Here is an 18892-nt window from a genome sequence, read left to right on the forward strand (position 1 = left end):
AGAATTTGGTTTATGACATTAAGGTCATAAACCAAAATAACAATTTACTGCGAAGAGTTCTATAAAAAAACTTTGATGAAGTTGACAAAACTGACACTTTAAATGCATGCAGACTGACACTTCAAAGCGTGGACACCCATGTTAAAAGGTTTCAGATTTTTTTCATAACATGTGTTGTCTGCAGAGACTAGTTGTTCTTGTTGCGAGTGAAACGTTTTTGACAATGAGTGCAAAGATTCTATTATAATTTTTCGTTTTTTACAGTGGTACCAAAATTATAAAGATTTCTTCACTGGCGCAGATTAGAAAAAATCCGTCCAGTTTTCTTGGGTAGGTACGACGTTTCACAACTATTTCGAAATACCAAAACGTTTTAGGAAACCCCAGTTTTTTCTAGGTTTTTAAAAATTTTGAATTTATTAACAGCACTTCTTGACAAGGAGGAAATATACTTTGATTCCATGCATTGACTGTGCGAATTAACTCAAGTGTATAGTTAGGCTCACCTTCGTAAAGTTTAAGTTCATTCGGTGACAATCTAATGGCTTCTCTAAAGTGAATAACTGCTTCTTGTGGCTTGTTTAACAAAGATAGAAGTGAAGCTACATAAAAAAGAGATTCGACAAACTATTGGGGCAAATAAATAATTTGGGCCTGCAAAACCAGAGAGGTCAGGAGTGAGCATAGTGTACATTTTTTGCTAGAAACAACTATGTAACGATATAAATAACGACAATGGCGGTTGACGGACGATCTGAAAGTTCATTTCGAATTTAAAAAAATCGTTATGAACTCATTTTCGGATATGTACTAGAAAGGCTAGAAAATATAGGAATGGAAAGGACCTTAAATCAGAAATCTTTATCATCAGAAAACTATCACACAATTAGAGTGTTACACAACCAAGACCTCACAATCAGAACAGAAAATAGGAGGTTAGAAAATCTTCATCTTCGCCCTGACTAAATAATATCATTTTACTAAAAAGGAAATTACGTCTTACAAACACTAACCTTTTAACATCAAAGCTGGTACGTTCGACACATCCATCATGTGAGCCTACGAGAAAAAAAAATAGAGAAATGACAGAACTATATATTTAAAGAAGATCTTTCACGATTGCCTATCTATGCTTCTTATTCATAAAAGAAAAAATTTCCAGACATCAATGTACATTAATTTATTTTAAATTATTTACCCAGGATTCTATTGGTACTGTTATCAACGAGGATCTTGTGAAGGGGGTCCTAGTGCATTTCAAGCTTCCATTTGAGCTACGAAAGTCGTGCAAGCAAAGCAATCGCTCAACTAGACAACCGCCTAAAATACCAACCCTATTCCCATGCTACACGCTAAGCAGAAAGAATACATTCACACTTTTATAGTCTGGAATAACTCGGCTGTGGTTTGAACTCAAGACCTCCCGCACCGGAAGCGGACGCTCTACCACAAGGCTACCAGTTGGTAAAAATCCCAGTATAGCTAACAATGAGAAGTTGCACATGCAATGCCTCATAAAAAGTTGGTTGGGATGTATCTCAGATTTGCTTAAAAAAAGGACTGTACAAAAAGATTTTTAGAAACGCTGCACATCCAATTAATACTCCGCATGAAATAACAACTATAATAGCAACTTCTTAGTCTTCTTATATATCTTAGATGATATAGTCTTCTTATATATCTTAGATGATATAGTCTTCTTATATATCTTAGATGATATAGTCTTCTTATATATCCTAGATGATATAGTCTTCTTATCTTCGATATTATAGTCTTTTTGTTGATATAGTCTTCATATATATCTTAGATAATATAGACTTTTGATTGTGCCTATGTGACAAAAGAAGCTAACATTTTATTGAGTGCAATCATTCAAACAATTAAAACAACAGTATGAGATTTCATCGAAAAAGACAATAACGTATGAAAAAACCACGTTAGTCTAAACCAGACCTTAATCTTGTTTGGTGTCCTCAATCACCAACTCCCCCACCCATTGACTGCTATTCTGAAAAATCCTGCCTTACCCATCGACTACTGTTCTACATCATGCCTGCTTGCAAGAAGTTTAACAAATTTTTTTTGTTTCCTATTATATCCTAGTATATTACCCAAAAAAGAAGGATTAGAGTATATAATCGTAGCATCATTAAATTCCTACTATATATCCCAGTACAAGCATATCTCAATTTCATTGACTACTACACATCCACGACTGTGAGCTTCTGGTCTACAAATGTAATATCTCAAACCTTCTGAGCGAAATATACTGCTCTTGTTGTCTGGTTAGTACACGAACAGTAATGTGACATTGCTATCCAAGCTTCGATGTTGTTTTCACTCAATTCCATCAAATCTTGAGCTAACCTGAAAACGAGTGAGGAGATTAATTTGTCTATAAACCGGCTTCAAAGGGTGTCCACTCAATGTTAACTTCGTAACCTTCCCTTTTTAACAAGAATTCCTGACGTTTCTTTCCTAAAATTTGATTCTTGCCAATGTTTAAAAACAGGAAATACTTCTCCTTGACTATGTAAATCTAAAATTCCTCACATTTTCCTGACAAATCATACAAATTGATAATACGCCTGACTTTTTTAGACAATATTATGAAAATTCCTGGAACTTCCTCACTTTCCTGGCGACACAGTGTAAATTTTGGTAAAGTTTGTTGTAAAATCAACAAAAGCTAAAAAATTATTTTTTTTAGTACTAAATTCAATGATATTTCATGTGTGTTTAATTTTGCGAAGTTGGCGAAAATCCGCTAAAATGCGACAATTAACAACCCACAGAAATTGGCATTATTATGGTAATTTTCCCTAATGTTCTTTCCACCTACCTTTCCAGTTGGTCTTTACACGATTCTTCTGCAAGAACTTGTGCAAATATATCCATCCCTTCTAAACATAATTTATCCTGAAGACGCACCTGAAAATAAATGCATGAAAATTGAATTACAACGCTTCGGGTACAAGAATTTTAGCAATAATAATTCAACTGTACCATTCACAAGATAAGGAAATTTTGCCATTGTATGCAAAGGCCTGGGACGAGCAATTGAGTGCCATTTTGGAAATTTATGTTATCAATTCACCTTTTAATATTTATGCGTTGATAAAGTTTGAATGCATATCTCTTAACAAGTCTAAAATTATTGATGACAGTATTAGCTATTGCTTAAATAATGAATAATCAAATCTGAAATTCTATAAATGTGAATATCTTGAGAACAAAAAAGAGCTTTTTAAAAAATTTAAAAAAGGCTTGCTAACCAACTTTTTAAGCCCTATAAAATAAGTCCCACGTATAAGTCAGGTTCCCTTTATGCTCCAAAATTAAGCCTAATAAAAGTTTGTTTCAATAATGCTTAATTTGATGCACTTCTAAGACTCATACCGAGTCTTAGAAGTGCATTATAAAGTGTATTATAAAGATTATGCTTGCAAAAAAAGGGTGTATTAATGTCACAATTTGCAGCACGATCCTTTATAGTCGTTGATTCACTGAGTTGTTTAAAAGAACAAACAAGTTAATTTATACTGCCAGGTATAATTTTCTCTAAAACATTTCTAGCAGCTCTCAAAAGAGATTGACAATTTCAGTCAATAAACCAATCAATAAATCAACCAATCGCTTTATGAAAGATCTGCATGTTTCTCCTCTGAGGCTAGAATAAATGTCTTCATAAGCATATAAAATAATGCACTTGTTTATCCTGAGGACTACCTCAATTAAAGAGGTCTCTCTCAAAACTTTCAGGTCTCTGACCGGGTGAATATTATCTCGTTAACTCCATTTCTATATACCTTTTCGTAGCAAGAAATTGCCTTCTGATTCTCTCCAATTCTATAGTGTGATTCAGCTTGTGAACTCAAAAGTTTCACATTGTCTTTGAGTGTCTAAAACAATATAACGTCTCTAAACAAAAGTTCTTTTAGGGGTTAATTTTTAAGCCATGTCAAATTGCTTATCAAATATGGGTAGAAAAATTGAAAGATTTTATTGTGAGTTTGTTTTGCAAAGTTACAGAGATAAGATTTGAGCATATTAAGTAATACTATTATTGTATTCTAGTGTTTTTGCCAATACTTAAATTGGAGCATGGGGGAAATATTTTCTAGCTCGAAAAAATCGTCGCTAATAAAAAAAGTAAGAGACACATATATTTTCGTGTATTTATTTCTTACCTGGGTTTCAAGAGATTTAAATATTTGTAAAGCTTCTAAAAACAAGAAAAAGTGAATAAATTAATTAATACAAAAATTTCAATTATGCAACACCAGTACCAAAGACATCAAATTCACAGAGCATAAAATTATACTTATTAATAAGTCAACATAAAAATTGCCAACATCATCCTCCATCACTGTGGGTTGATCGCCTTGTATTACTTATATTAGGCGATCTTCCCACAATGGTGAAGGGCATTTTATTAGGAGTTTACTAATATTAAGAGTTTTTAAAATGTCAAAACTGAAAAACCTTTTTAAAAACATGTTTTATCAAGCTTCTGTCAACTTCACGAAAAGTACAAAATAACAACTATAATTTCTCTTGGTTAACAACTAGTCTTGAGCATTTAACATGAAGGATTGTTTAAGGCATTCAAAGAGAAGGCGCAAGGATGGTTATTGTAAACAAACTTACTTGGATGTTTATTCAACGCAGTAAAAGAATATCCCTTTAAATACTGAGTCAACCTGAAAACAAAATAAACAATTTCTTACATGCACTACATTTTAGAGTGTGCACGTTTAGAGTGTGCACGAACTAACGCAACGAATTTTGGATCTTTGGCTGGCTGGTCTATTGTATTTGTTTGAATAAATACCAGCAATAAACCACTTCCCCGTTACTTCTTAATATGGAAAAGTTAAAGATTAGGAAAATGTCCCTAAAAATAATTTTAGTAGTGTTTATTGACTTAAAACAACAAATTAGACATATATTAGATACCAGATAAATAAGACAAGCCTAACGCCTTTTGCAAGTTTTAAGTGAAAAAAAAACAAACTTCAATACTCAGACCAGATATAAAATCCTACAGAAAAACATAAAGAAGACGCTACCATTCCGGTGTTGTCTGTGGTGTACTGCCATTCATTAATAAGGTAACTTCTTGTAAGGTCACACCTAATTGAATTAAAGATGTGGCAGCATCCAACGCAAGAGGTGACGACCTATAGAAGAAATGTATAAATGGCGCTACAAATATTTTGGTTTTAAATTTTTTTATCACAAAACACATATTGATTTGTCACATTCTTAGGTGATCATGTTTTATGGAAAAAAATTGCTTCTCACCTTAATACTTCTTTGTAACAAGTTATAGCAGATCTAAAAATAACATCTAATGAAAAGATAACGACAGAAAAGTATACCATAAAAATAGCAAAAATAATCGTCGTTCACATCTTTTTAAGCTACATATCATGGGGTAACAAATTATTGGGGGTCTTTCTTTGCAAATGCAAAATTCACTGGATAAATTTCTTGGGTTGTTATGGGAATCCATTTGGCATATTGCAAGACACTGTCTTCTTTAAGGTTACTTAGTTATGTTTTCTATGCTAAGTTGTCTTTACATAAATTCTGATTATAACACAAAAAATAAAATTAATAATACCATCAACAGCCCTGATAATTTTAACCCCATAAATGCCAGATCTAAATCATGCTGCAAAAACTAAATTTTGTCAGAATTAGGGACAGCAACCGCCTTCTTTCCCCAATACTTACAAGGGCTACACAAAGGCCAAACCAAACACATACAAAAATGTTTCGACCACAAAGTGTATTTATTTAAAACTAGTTAAAGGTCCACTGAGGCAGAAGAAAAATGGAAAAGAACTTGAATTTGAATTTGGATGACGTCAAAAAGACCTGTCCATATATTAAAAATTTGTTTATCTGTTGTTTTTATTGTGTAAAGCTTAAAGCGAAGATGAAGGAAATGTACAGGATTGTGTTCTTTTGACAATAGTCGAAGAAAAATCAGGGTTTAAATATATTTTGATGATATCATCATTCTCGGTTCCGAAACAAGTGGATTAGCCTTGGCAAATTGGTCCTGTTTAGGTCCCAGATGGTCCTTAGTTACACACACTATGACGCCAGTTATTTCTACTTGTTTTCAAGTTATCTTGCCTTAGGGGCTGTTCATATGAAGCGAGCTGGCCCGGTTGACCAGGCTGGGTCGGTTAGGCGGGTTGATATTTTGTTACGTTCATATGAGGCAGGATGAAAATAGTCACAAAGTTTGTTCATATATTTTATAAGGAGTTCTAAAGGAAATTTAAATTACAAGGAATTCTTCAAAAAATGTATTTTATGAAAAAGCTACAAATAATGATTATTTTGTCAAAGCAATGATAAATACACAACAATAAGATTTGATGAAAATGTTTTTCTTCTGGGGCGTTTTTCTTTTGGAACGTTTAATATAATTATTGTTTCAATGCATATGTAATATTATTTTCACCAAAAATTGACACAAAAGTTAAATTTCAATATTTTTAACATTTCTGTACAGAAAAAATGCTTTCTCCAAAAAAATAATCTTGATCATGCTCAAAAATAAAGTGAGTCACCCACCTGGTCGGGCTTGCCCATTTATATGTAAAATTTTCATTTCGCCTAGCCGAGATCTAGGTAAAAACAAGCGAAATCTGGGCAAGGCGGGCTGGGCTGGCTCAGTTGTCATATGAACACATTTTTTTTGTATGTTTTTCTTGATAGTAGCGAGATCCCGCCCAGCAACCAGCCCGGCCAACAGAGCCAGCCTGCTTCCATATGAACAGCCCCTTAAACTAAAAATTGCAATGCAATGACTTCACTCTTATTTATTGTATTGACATCAGTCTGAATGGATTGAATGAAAAGTTCACAAGTAAGACATTACTTTTTTCGGATACTTTAAAGGAAATGCATAAATTTAATTTTGCAAAATACCAATTCTGTAAAATTCTACAGACATACAAATTTGAAAAATTTAACCGAAATTTAATTTAATTTAGCAGATTTAAAAAAAGACTGTCCACTTTGTAAAAAAAGTTTGTTTCGTTAAGGTAGAGTCAACATTTTTGAAAATTATTCTGTAATCATCAGTAATATCATAACAAATTGTTATGAAAACTATGCACAAACATCAGCTTATGCTAGGCACAAGAGTATGTTTTTTAATTCATCAATTTTTTGTTTTTCAGCAGAAAACAACAAAGTCACAGCTTAACATTGAATGATAAACTACCACTACATTTAGCATTTTTCCTTACATGAACAAAGTAATGATCTTCTAGAAATTGTTATATATTACAACAATGCAAACAATCTCACCGTTCCATTCCATATTTTTGATAAATTTTCCCCAACACCATGTTTAATTTACTTGTTCTTTGTTTCGGTGGAATACTTTCCAGCTAAAATTTAATACAAAACCAACTTGCAGTGAATGTCAGCAGACAAGAATGTGAAAGATAAGGACATTCAGGTTACCAATAAAGTCAGATTAAATAAATAACCTGTGACTTAATTAATGCGGTTCAAGTAATCAGCCATAACCAGGTTTCCGCAAATTTTGTTTAACAATTTCAAGGTTTTCAAAGCTTTTTATCATTAATGATGTATTTTTTTAGGTTTTTCACTATTATTTTTGCTATGTTGTGGAGTCAAGAAACACAGGGATGCAAAAATATAATTTGGTACACAATAAGGTAATGTCAAGATACCCAACAGTGGCAGTGCTCAACAAAACCTATGAGAAATTAGCTATTTAAAAATGACAAACATGACATCTTACTACAGGGCAATGTTTTATGACTACACAATATTTATATTTTTAAAGTTTTCTTCTACAAAATGATGGATATTTAATATTTTCACTGTCATTTAGTCTGATTTTAAGGTTTTGCAAGTTCTGACACACACCTTGTACTGTTGTTTTAAAAAAATACATTAGTCGATTACTTTATTGGCATAAATTTTCACTGGAATTAAATTTCGTGGATTTCAATCAAATCTCTGAAATTAAGTCCCCACCAAAATCTCGAAAGTGGCTATTCACGAAATATTGGGCCCCAAACATTTTTGAATACTTTAAGTGGATAAATTTTGGCGAGGATTAAATTTGCCAAATTTCGGCGAAATTCACCAAATTAAATAACAGCCAAAATTTTGATACCTGACTATTCACCAAATTAAATACCCGCCAAATCTAACATAATTTGCCGTTCGCCAAATTAAATCCCTGCCAAATATGAAAAAAAAAATGTTTTTTTAATTAAGAAAAGAAAAATGTTTTATTCCCAAAAAACGAACTTTTTTTTATTGACGATGATGAAGAATAGAATCTTTAGCTCTATAACAAATCTTGTGTTGATATATACGTTTATTCTTGTTTTTATAAAACATTTCAAAACATAAAAATTCATTTCTTTGTGTCATTCACCTAAATAAATCCCCATCAAAATAAATAATTTTTTGTAAATTGAATCCTCACCAATCTTTTTGAAATTTTTTAGTCATTTTGGTCATTCACCAAATTAAATACTTACCAAATTTTATCCACTTAAGGTAATTGTCTCATCCGAGAAATTTATATTTCATGGTCGAAATCTCCAATTCCACAAGTGTTCACACTTTCCCTTACTTCCTTTTTTACCTCCACTGTTCTCCCATAAGGAAAGAAACGAGTAAAAATTATGAAACATAATATATTATATTCTTTAACATGAACATAAAATCATGTCTCCACTAAATATTAGTCCCTGAAAAATACTTGATTTTAGCAGATAAGCACAACCATAAAATTCAATCCCGCGAAAATTATAAAGTATTGTGCAAACAGTAACAATATACTTGTTAGGAGGAAAAAAAGATAATCTACATTTTATTGCATCTAGCTAAAAAAGATAATCTACATTTTTAGAAAGCTAAAAGATTTTTTTGCAGAAATAATAAAGTTTCAAAGGGAAGGAAAATATATATTAGTTCATTAAAGCAAAGTTATAATAAATAGAAAATGGTGCAACAAAAAAGAGTACAACACTTACAACTGCCATAGCTTGTCTGCTGTCATTCAGCTTGTTGTAACATTGAAATAGTTTGAACTTCACATCAACTTCTGTTGTTAAAGAGATCTAAAATAAAATAGAGTGAAGAGTATCTAGGTCCAAAAAGGATGACCCTATTTTTGTTTATCTATGTATTTCGTTCAACAAATATAATATAAATTCATTATAATATGGGATTAACTACAGAAAAATAAGAATCTTATCCAATAATATATATAATAGAAAATCAGAAACTTTATTTCGGTAATAAGGCATACCTTATTAGAAGTATATTTAGGCTTCATTTTGGCTAATGTTTTTTTCAGTTTTAAAGCTTCACCATACTGGACCTAAAACAGAAAAATATAAACATGGACATATATTTAAAAATGTTGGACTCGTTGTCCAATTATAAAACAGTCAATAACATAAAAACATTTTTTTTAATGCAGTGACAACAACCGGTTGTGGTAACTGATATTGAGGTGGGTGAAATACAAGGTGCATGCTTGTGCACCTAAACAACCTACGAGGTACATGAAAAGATGTGTACCAAGATATTAAACTTCTGTGACAAAGCTTTGCATGAGAAATTCATCAATTTATATTTTATTAAAGTACCATTTATCTGAAGTATTACAATTTCTTTTCAACATTATTGTGGCCAATTACAACAAGATCAAAAACTGTTTTTTTTCAAGGTAGCCCAAGTCTTGACTTGCATGGGTTGTGATGTAGTATTTCAGGTTGGTCTATCACACCCTGAATGCTTTTTGAATTGGACTCACTAGAACATCCTGTATAATAAAAACAAGCTGGCATACTTTTCAAAAATCTAAAGGTATATTAGATGTCCTTATCAGTTGATCGAAATCATGCAACTATTTTTCATATTGCAATAAAAAATAGCTGATGTGCCAGCTTGCATCATTCTATTTTGGTCTAGACTATCAACGTTAACAAGTTGATGTGTGTACCTTCTATTAAAGGCACGTAATCACCCTTATCGACAAAAATTAACATATACATTTTTTATATTTATTTCAAAGTTCAGACGGAGTAATGACTTTCCTGAAAATTTGAAGATATTAAACTACTAGAAATGGAAATGGTACTTCAATATCTTGAATTTATTGTTGTTTTCTTCTAACCGCCATATTTAACGGTCTTATTAATCTCTTACTCTCGTCTAATAAGCGGGCCGTCGCAAATGTTTGTATGAAATCGTAGGTAAACAAACAGCCTTATCTTTAAATGAGCACTGAGATCGAGTTCGATAAAATCGCCATTATGGTCGGCTCTGTTCACGCTGTTCTTTTTGGCTTGTTTTTCTTTGTAAAACATGGCATCAAAAAGTGGAAAGAAATGTTGGTTCTGTTTAAAAAACTGCCAATAGAATTAATTTTCTGCTATTCTATTCGCCATTGTTTTTGGAGACCAGGCAAAACAAAACAGAAAGAAGAAATCATAGTTTTGCTTTGTGGTTATTAATTATGATAATTAATGCTTATCACGCTCTTTCGTTTTTCATTAGCATGACCGGGATTATTGCATATTATAAGCCAAAAAACCCAACGGGGGAGAATGCTCATTGTGATAGTTGATGATAGTTGAAGCACTATGGAGATAATTAAATTTAGAGCATGGGGAAATTCTGAAAATTTAGGTATTCTAATTGTCTAGATTTCTATAAGGAAACAACTAACTGTTTGAACAAAGGAAAATAATCAAAAAGTAAGACACCTAGCAAGGTGAAGCTGCCTTCAGAAACAACAACAAGTGGTCAGTGTTGCAAAGAAGTCTGATTTCAGAAAGTTAAAACATTTAAATAATAAAGAATAACACAGAAACTTCGATTGATTTATCTGATTTATCGTGTTTGAAACTTTGTTGATACTTTTATAAAAGCATTACGATGGAAACACAGCTACGGATACTCTCCCTCATTCATTATTTTTTCTGTAATGGCAAGAATGCAGCAACCATGTGATCGATTTTGCCGTGCATTTATTATCGCATGATTCGTGCAATGAAATGCAATGGCAGTTCTGAAGGTGAAGAGAAATTGGGGTGAGTTTGTTACTTCTTTGAAACATTTGAACATGTTCTGGTTGTCAGTTTTTAATAAAAATTTCAGGGTAATGTTTTCTCATGTATATCTTTCAATTTTTACAATAAAATAGGCACCTCAAAAAAATTTGCCTACAGGGTCATTAAGCGCCTTTAACTACTTATAAGAATAAACTTATGTACAAGATAACAGAATGTTGAAGGGCATAAAAAAATCATGTGACTAACTTTGAGTAACTATGAATACACTTTGGCATTTTTAACAACACATGCAAAACATTTGGGAAAACAACCAGTCATACCTCAGCTCGTTTATAATTACCTCCATCATATAATGCATCTCCATAATACAACAACAATTGATATTTTTTGGCAATAATATTATAATCATCTCTTAATGGTGCTGCAAGTTCTGGGAGAGATAACATAAATGGAACCTGAAATGTCAGAAAGCAAAATAAGTTCAAATTGGTGCAAAAATATATACTTAGAATGGTTCTGTGAAGAATACAGAAATAGACTCTTAGATCTTAAGAAAGTTATTATTAAAGTGAAAAGATTTGGGTGCGAATCTTTTAATTGATCTTACTTTGTAAATTATAAATGTAAACAATTGTTCATGCAATCTTACCAATGTCATCACATTGCTGTACAGTCCATCAGCATGCAACTTTTTCACTTGCTCAAGCGTAATCATCATTCTTCATAAATTACAAGCTACGATTGTTCAAACCAATATTTAATTAAATCCTTAATCTCAACGTTTTTGTGGTAAATCCAAACAAGTAAATGGCAACAATACAAGTTGAAATAATAAATGAACTAGAACAAGGGAATTTTTTCAATCCTTTTTGGTTAAAAGACAAAACATTCTTCCTCATACAACGAAATAAAATAAAAAATCAGAAATAAAAACACAATAACAAACTTTTAATAATGCAGTTCTATCTTTATTTTTCATACACTACAAAAATGGTTATAAATCAATAAAATCAATAAAAAAATCCTAGCATATAAACTTGTACTGTTAAATACATCAATGTGCACATTTAAATAAAATTATATAAACAAAAAAAGTGTAAACACTTCAAAAACCCTATCTGCAAAAAATCTTAAAGAACAGTTGTTTCATAATGAGGTATTTACTGAATAGATGTAAGACAAGCACCAACTAAATTTAGCAGTCATATGATAATCAATAAACACCAGAGAGATTGCTGTTCCAGGATGTTCCAGGGTGACATTTGTTGTTCAAAATTTAGGAGAACACACTTAATACCACATAAAGAATCCATATTTTAAAACTTTTGACAATATTTATACATATATCGGTTATTACTTCTTTAAGATGTGGACAACTTGGTAAGATATACAATTTTTAGATTTAAGAGAAATCGTTATTATTAGTCAAAGATTTAGTTATTTAGTTCATTTTTAAACCACAGGTACAAGAAATTAATTAATGTAAAACAATCTACATAGCCTTAACATTTTATACCCGCACAAAAATAAGCAAAGCAAGAATACAATACTATTGTAATACGAAACAGTACAAAACATTCAAAGAAATTCCAAACAGTGGAATAGTATAAAAAAATCAATAATAGTAAAACAAACTTAAATTTTAAATAAATGCGAATATATACATTAATCAGTGCGATAATTAATCATACGTGCAAACTTTACTGGTATCAAATACCACAAATTGTTCCCTTAAAACCTTGCTAAGTTTCTTTTACCCAAGCAAGCTCTTTCTCATCTTAAACCATATCTGTTCTACCTTTTTCAAATCTTCACTAAATTTTTTGTTCGCCAGCCGTTTTTTCACCCACTGTTTTGCAGCTTTTTTAGCAGCAGCCTTCACTTTGTGAATTCTATAGAGGCCCCAGTTTTTATTTCCACTGGAAGAGAATTTCCTTTGTTTTTCTTCCTTCTTTTTGATCTTCAAATCTTTCTTCTTAACATCAGCATTAGAGACTTTGGGTGCATCCTAAATTAAAAAAAATAAAGAATAGTATATACACCCCGCAGTATACATACTTTATCCCGAAACTTGTTACTGTCTAAACTTTGAACTGTGGCGCATACTTAGGCATAGTGCTGATAGTAGGAATTGGTACAACTTATTATCAAAATGCAAGGTTGGCTTTACCTTGAGGAAAGATATCTTTGCAAAACTTATTTTTGCGAATATGGGAAATAAGTACTCTACTTGTATTTTGAATATTACCCAAGGAAAGTGGCAACAAGAAAAGGTGTGCACAAGAAAATGTCAAGTTAAAATTACATAATTTTTAAGATCATCATGTTAGACATGTTCAAAAAATATAGACCATGGATGGTGAACACTAGAAAAATGGCAAAACTGTCAATAGATTAAAAAAAAAACCTTTTCTTACAGTTGTTACAGATTATCATTTTGCTTTTTTTATCAAAAACAACCAGATATTTATGTATCTACCAAGGTTATGTCTGTACAAGTTTCAAGGGCAAGACAGTGATTTTTTAAATGTTAATGAGCTTTTATCATTTTTGAAAAATAACATTTTCTAATCATTTTTCTTATTGGAATTTTCAAATTCAAATTCAATTCAATAGTTTTATATCAATAACTTGTTTAATTATTTTTGCAATTAATCAACTTATGCTTGCTTTTGCAGAGCTTTCCAATTTGTTTTAAAAAATGCAATTTTGTGGAACTAAATTTAATTTTGCCTGCAAAGAAATTTTTTTTCCTAAAGTAGCAGCAGCAGCCCAAGTGATTTATATTTTCTGTGGTTAGGGATATATCCTGTAAATTGCTTCCAGGAGGGATAAGGGTGATTCCAAAGTGTTTAAAGCTCCTATTTGAGCTGCAGAAATCTTTCAAACTTCTGCCAACCAGACAACGTCCCTATGTGGGGATGAAACTTGGTGCCTTTTCAATGTGAGTCGAGTCCTGTACTGATGGAGATACTAATCCCCAAAGTTGAAATATCAGAAGGACCAATACTTTAATTTAGGGTTCGGATTAGATTACCGCTTATATACTTTATGTAAATTATTCCCCTGAGATTTCTTTCTGTCAGAAAGATTACAATTTGATAATACTAATACAAAATAAATATCTGATGTGCCGAAATCTTACCCAAGTAAGAAAATAATATCCTTCTTTTTTCTAAGGAAGCCTTAGTAGGTCACCCTTACCCATTTTCAGAACCTTATTATTGAATTTTACTATTGCTCTTTGGGTAGGTGGGAGTGGACTGTGTACGTCAATTAAATTAAATTTTCTGACAATTGTGATAGGTATAATAACTTCTAGCAAATAAAACATGTGAAAAGATAACTCATTTAATGCCATCCAACTTTATTTTATTTATTCAATGGTTAAAACATAATTATAAATAAAAAAAAATATCCTTACATCTGATTTAACACTTTTATGAACATGTTTAGCTGAGTTGGGTTTTTCTGATGGAAATACGATCTACAAAGTAAACTTAAATATATGGATTATGTTGTTTATTGCTGATTAAATTGACAAAGCAAAGGATTTAATAGCTATTCGGTTTAGTTTTACAATTAATTCCAAACCGTAGTTTATATTATCATTATATTTTATATTTATACTTTTTTTTATTGTGATCAACAGTTAAAAGATATCCACAGGTTCACCTGTTTTACATATTCTTGGCATAATCCAGATGTCTCTTTTTGTGGATCTTAAAGTAGGGATTTCAACTACCACTTTAAACACAGACAAAACACGTCTATTAATACAGAGACAGCCTAATGCTTAAAAACTAGTTTCTTTTTATTTGTATTAAGACCTGTAGAAACACTTGAGATACTGAAACTCTCAGCCATTAAAACAAAACAACCACCTACATCAACAACGATATATTTCACATCTTCCTCCTTCTTTTTGGGTGCCACAGTTCTAAATATTTAAAGCATCAAATCAGTTTAGTTTTAGACACTCCTAGATGCTATTATATCCTTATTTTCATGACAAATTCTGAGAAAGGGTGCCAATTTAACTAAACATTTTTATTCTGGCTACAGAAGCCATGCAAACATTAATAACAATCTAAGCTTTCTCTGGCACTAAAGTAAAATGGAAGAATTTACAGGTATCTCTACTGCACTTTGAAAAATACAACACTTACGAAGTTTTAGGGTCTGCAGGTTCATTGACTGTTTTTTTATCAACAATGGATTTGTAATCTTTGTGTCGTGGTTTTAAAAAATGTTTTTTGTTCCAATTTTCCCAAAAGGTTTGCTGTGCAGTTGAGTCTAAAAAGATATAGTTGTGAATTGTGAAAGTGTTTGCTTCAAAGAAATACAAAATAATAATAATTTACAGCCCACAAAATATACCTCTTATATTGTGGCCAATCTGCATGAAATGTGGTTCTGCCCATTTTGCAAGGTTTTTCTTCAAATTAAGTTTTACAAATTTGACTTTATTATCTTTAGCTTTTTGCTTCACTTTTTCCACCATGACAGACGCACCCAACTTCATTGTGGAAAACAAGTCTTTGGGTAGGATTGAAGAAAGTTTCTTGGAGAGTCTTTTAAATTTGTGAAGAAGCTTCTTGATGTCTGTCTTGTTATCAGCGTTGTTCATTTTTTCCAGAAGAATGTTCCACTGTGCAATAAGGTATGCTTTCTTTTTGTTGACTGTCTTAACAGTAACTTTGTTGTTTTTTTTCCAGTATTTCTCTGCGTAATGTAATCCATTTTTCACTGCAACATCATTCACGTTTTTCCACTTCTTCTTGACATGTTCAAATGTCTTTTCCAGTACAGGTTGCTAAAAAAGAATGTAAAATGATTTTCCTGATGCATTGTTTGTTGAAGGCACATGATTAATATTAAATATTCCTGTAACAGGTCATTAAAAAATTGAATTATTAAATTAAGATTGAACTTCCTGGCTGTTAACAATTGCTGCAACTTGTATATATGCAGCAATTTTTGTGGAGAACAAATAATATGTTGTGTACAGTGGTAAAGAGTTACCCCAGTTAATTATTTTCATTTTATCAACTAACTCAAAACTATTGCTTTCACTGCCAGTGAACAATTATTAAGAGAAAGAATCTCTATATTGCCTTTCTAGATTTGGAAACAGCTAAGCTTTTGGTAGGGTATCATGTAAGGTTTTATGTGGTGGGCTTTATAATAAAATAAAATGTAGATGAATGGCTAGTTAAGATGGTACAGTCTACTTACAGCAATGTTAAAAGTTGTGTTCGGGATTGAAAATTTACTTAGTGAAACTCAGAACAGGGTGTCCAGGGAGGTTATTGAAGCAGGTGGTATAATTCTAATAGCAGAATCAATAAAGAATTAAAAGTTTCAGAAGTGACAGACAGGACTAGAAGAGGAAGGGTTGACAGTGAATGTAACAAAATCTTTAACAGTTAGTGAGAGATGTGCATATTTTACATGGCTAGCCTCACAAATACCCTGTCTATTATTTCCAGGAGGGGCCACGGCTCAGATGGAGAGTCTTAGAGTATTTAATGCTCATTTTTAGTTACGCAGACCCAATTAGGGCCCGCGCTCTGCTAGACAATTCCGGCAACATCCAACGACCCACACAGTGTGCCATCTCTCCAATTTCCCTCACATGGCTTGGGTTAACCCATGGCTATGGTAACACTCACTCAACCATGTTGAATCGCCATCAAGAGGAATCGAACCCCGGTCTCCCGCACAGTGTACGAGAGCTTTAACCACTAATCTACGGAGCCATGTAGTAACATCTAAGCCAAGTGCAAACTTGTAGATAGAAAGTAGTAATGTGGAAATTACAGGTAATGAGTTGGTAATAACTAATTTTTTATTATACTTGTAAGCATTGGGTATATAAGAATAGAGTTTGTATGTAAGCATTTTCGAGGGTACTACAAAAAGTGAAGTATTTTTAGCTTAAATGATGGCTCAATAAAGATAGTTAAAAACTTTTCTTACTTTTACAGGTTCTGTTTGGAAAAAAATTTAATCAGTTACTTCCTTTCTTAACTAGCGTGTCAACAGACGTAACAGGGAAGTTGACGAGGCCTTTATAAGAAATGCTATGTTGTAGTGTAGTGAGATATAGGAGTTTTTAAATTTAGGAAAAAAACACATCAATTTGAAAAACTGTATGTTTCAGCTTCTGTAGCACGTATTAATGTTTATAATAGAAGATTTGGTCACCAGTTACATACCACAGATGATAGTCCTTCTTTTTCTAACTTTTTAGCATAATCTTTAACTGTATCGTATAACTCTCCACCTTTTCGTAAATTCTCATTAATGTCTTTTCCATCATTTAACTCAGAAAACAACTCAGTGATCCAGACTGATGACACTAAAAAAACAACAATAAAACCTTTTAATCTCTCTCACGAAACAAATATCTGGTTCATAGCCCTACAAAAATTTATTTTTTTGAATTTTATACTCAATGCTTTAGAAGTATACAGAAGTGCAATACCTACATAATGTACCAAAGATAGATCTCACAAGTTGTTTTGGAAAAGTCTGAGAACCAGAATTAAAAAATGCTACACCAGACTACTTTCTATGCATTTACTCTTTCCTGTAAGCAGAAAAAATAAGCAAAAGACCACAGAAGTAAAATAAATTTATTTAAAAAACAAATATTTACAAAATCGGTGGAACTTTTTCTAAATAGCTAGCAATATGTCGAAAAATACATTCAAAAGCTTCTGCTTACAATTTATCCGATTGTGACTTTAAAGGACGAGAAGATTGCACAACAAGGAATGTGTTTTACAAAAGGAAAAAAAGATGCTCAAATTGAGTGTTGTTGTAAAAACATAACAGAGATATCAGCTATGGGAACCTTGGTGAAATATATCAGTCCATATCAGCAGAACAAAGATAGTAAAGCCGCCTTTCGTATTTTTTATCACTTTCATTCAGAGAAGGGGACAATTTGAGAGATTCCCCTCCCTCCAAACCAAGAGAAGAGAGAAGCTTCGCAAATTACAGATACTTACCACAATGTAAACACAACACGATCCCCACAAAGATAACTAATCTCATGTTGTCAAGAAAATCAAACTATAACTTCTGCCGAAAAAATTTACTTTTTCAAAGATTTTTGTTTTATTATTTTATGTTCTTAATAATTTAAATTCGTAGCCATAGAGCGATGCTGTCTCTCCATCGCAGATCTTTATGTTAACCATATTAATAATGACCCCAGCTATATCAGTAAAATAAGATCGAGAGTGAAAGAAAAGCAAGACCTGGACCCTATTATCAAACTTTCGGTGCCCATGCGCTATCGTGGCCCGGGGTAAAAATTCGCTAAAATTAATTTTTGCAATTTCACAAAATTTGGAAAATACCCAAAATTTCGAGATTGTCATTCGCGAACTTTAGTTTTCGCGAATTTTTCTTCGTATTTTTTGTTCGCGAAAGAAAGTTTTAGTTCATGTTTTCACAAATATGGAACAGGGAATATGTGTATACACAACCTTTATTAGGCATCCAGTGGTAAACCCTTTACCGTTATCACTCTAACTCTTCGAAGATGGTTATCTGTAGACCTGCTCTGTAATATCGTCAGCATGCAATCTGGCTCTCAGGGCAATTTTTCGCTTTTATGATATCCAAGACGGCGCCAGGTATCAACAAAGCGAATTATAGCCCTGGGAATAAGGTTGGTCCGCATGATCAAGAGCTTTATTTCTACTCACTGACAGTACTAAAACAATTTCTGTTTTAATTTCTTTATTGACAAAATTTCTTCAGTAGTTGAA

The 18892-nt window shown here is 32.0% G+C and overlaps 2 protein-coding genes across 5 annotated transcripts in view; both read right to left on the reverse strand.

The window, feature by feature from the left end:
* Window positions 1-18892, reverse strand: part of LOC130624282 (anaphase-promoting complex subunit 7-like) — a 39230-nt gene that overhangs the window by 4967 nt on the left and 15371 nt on the right. The window contains exons 2-15 of one of the 3 annotated variants that reach the window (XM_057439860.1): window positions 11755-11842; window positions 11426-11560; window positions 9332-9403; window positions 9054-9140; window positions 7339-7421; window positions 5308-5340; window positions 5073-5183; window positions 4651-4703; window positions 4191-4225; window positions 3810-3902; window positions 2843-2931; window positions 2253-2367; window positions 1014-1059; window positions 507-602 (exon numbers count right to left, since the gene is read on the reverse strand). In XM_057439860.1, coding sequence (XP_057295843.1) covers window positions 507-602; window positions 1014-1059; window positions 2253-2367; window positions 2843-2931; window positions 3810-3902; window positions 4191-4225; window positions 4651-4703; window positions 5073-5183; window positions 5308-5340; window positions 7339-7421; window positions 9054-9140; window positions 9332-9403; window positions 11426-11560; window positions 11755-11823 — 1117 coding nt within the window. In that variant the 5' untranslated portion in view covers window positions 11824-11842. Of the gene's footprint in view, window positions 1-506; window positions 603-1013; window positions 1060-2252; window positions 2368-2842; window positions 2932-3809; window positions 3903-4190; window positions 4226-4650; window positions 4704-5072; window positions 5184-5307; window positions 5341-7338; window positions 7422-9053; window positions 9141-9331; window positions 9404-11425; window positions 11561-11754; window positions 11942-18892 lie in introns of those variants that run through there. The other 2 variants (XM_057439859.1, XM_057439861.1) reach the window with 2 other exon arrangements.
* LOC130624287 (uncharacterized) lies at window positions 12049-18305 on the reverse strand. Of its 2 annotated transcripts, XM_057439865.1 has the most exons (7): window positions 18125-18305; window positions 17327-17469; window positions 15486-15921; window positions 15275-15401; window positions 14994-15045; window positions 14530-14592; window positions 12049-13113 (listed from the first exon to the last, which is right to left on the reverse strand). In XM_057439865.1, the coding sequence occupies exons 1-7, from the start codon at window positions 18168-18170 to the stop codon at window positions 12859-12861; spliced, it is 1122 nt and encodes a 373-aa protein (XP_057295848.1). In that variant the 5' UTR covers window positions 18171-18305; the 3' UTR covers window positions 12049-12858. The 2 variants fall into 2 exon arrangements, with proteins under 2 accessions (XP_057295848.1, XP_057295849.1); XM_057439866.1 differs by lacking the exon at window positions 14530-14592 and having other exon boundaries at window positions 18125-18304.

Source organism: Hydractinia symbiolongicarpus, chromosome 13 (assembly GCF_029227915.1).
Source record: "Hydractinia symbiolongicarpus strain clone_291-10 chromosome 13, HSymV2.1, whole genome shotgun sequence".
In the NCBI taxonomy this organism is placed as follows: Eukaryota; Metazoa; Cnidaria; class Hydrozoa; order Anthoathecata; family Hydractiniidae; genus Hydractinia; species Hydractinia symbiolongicarpus.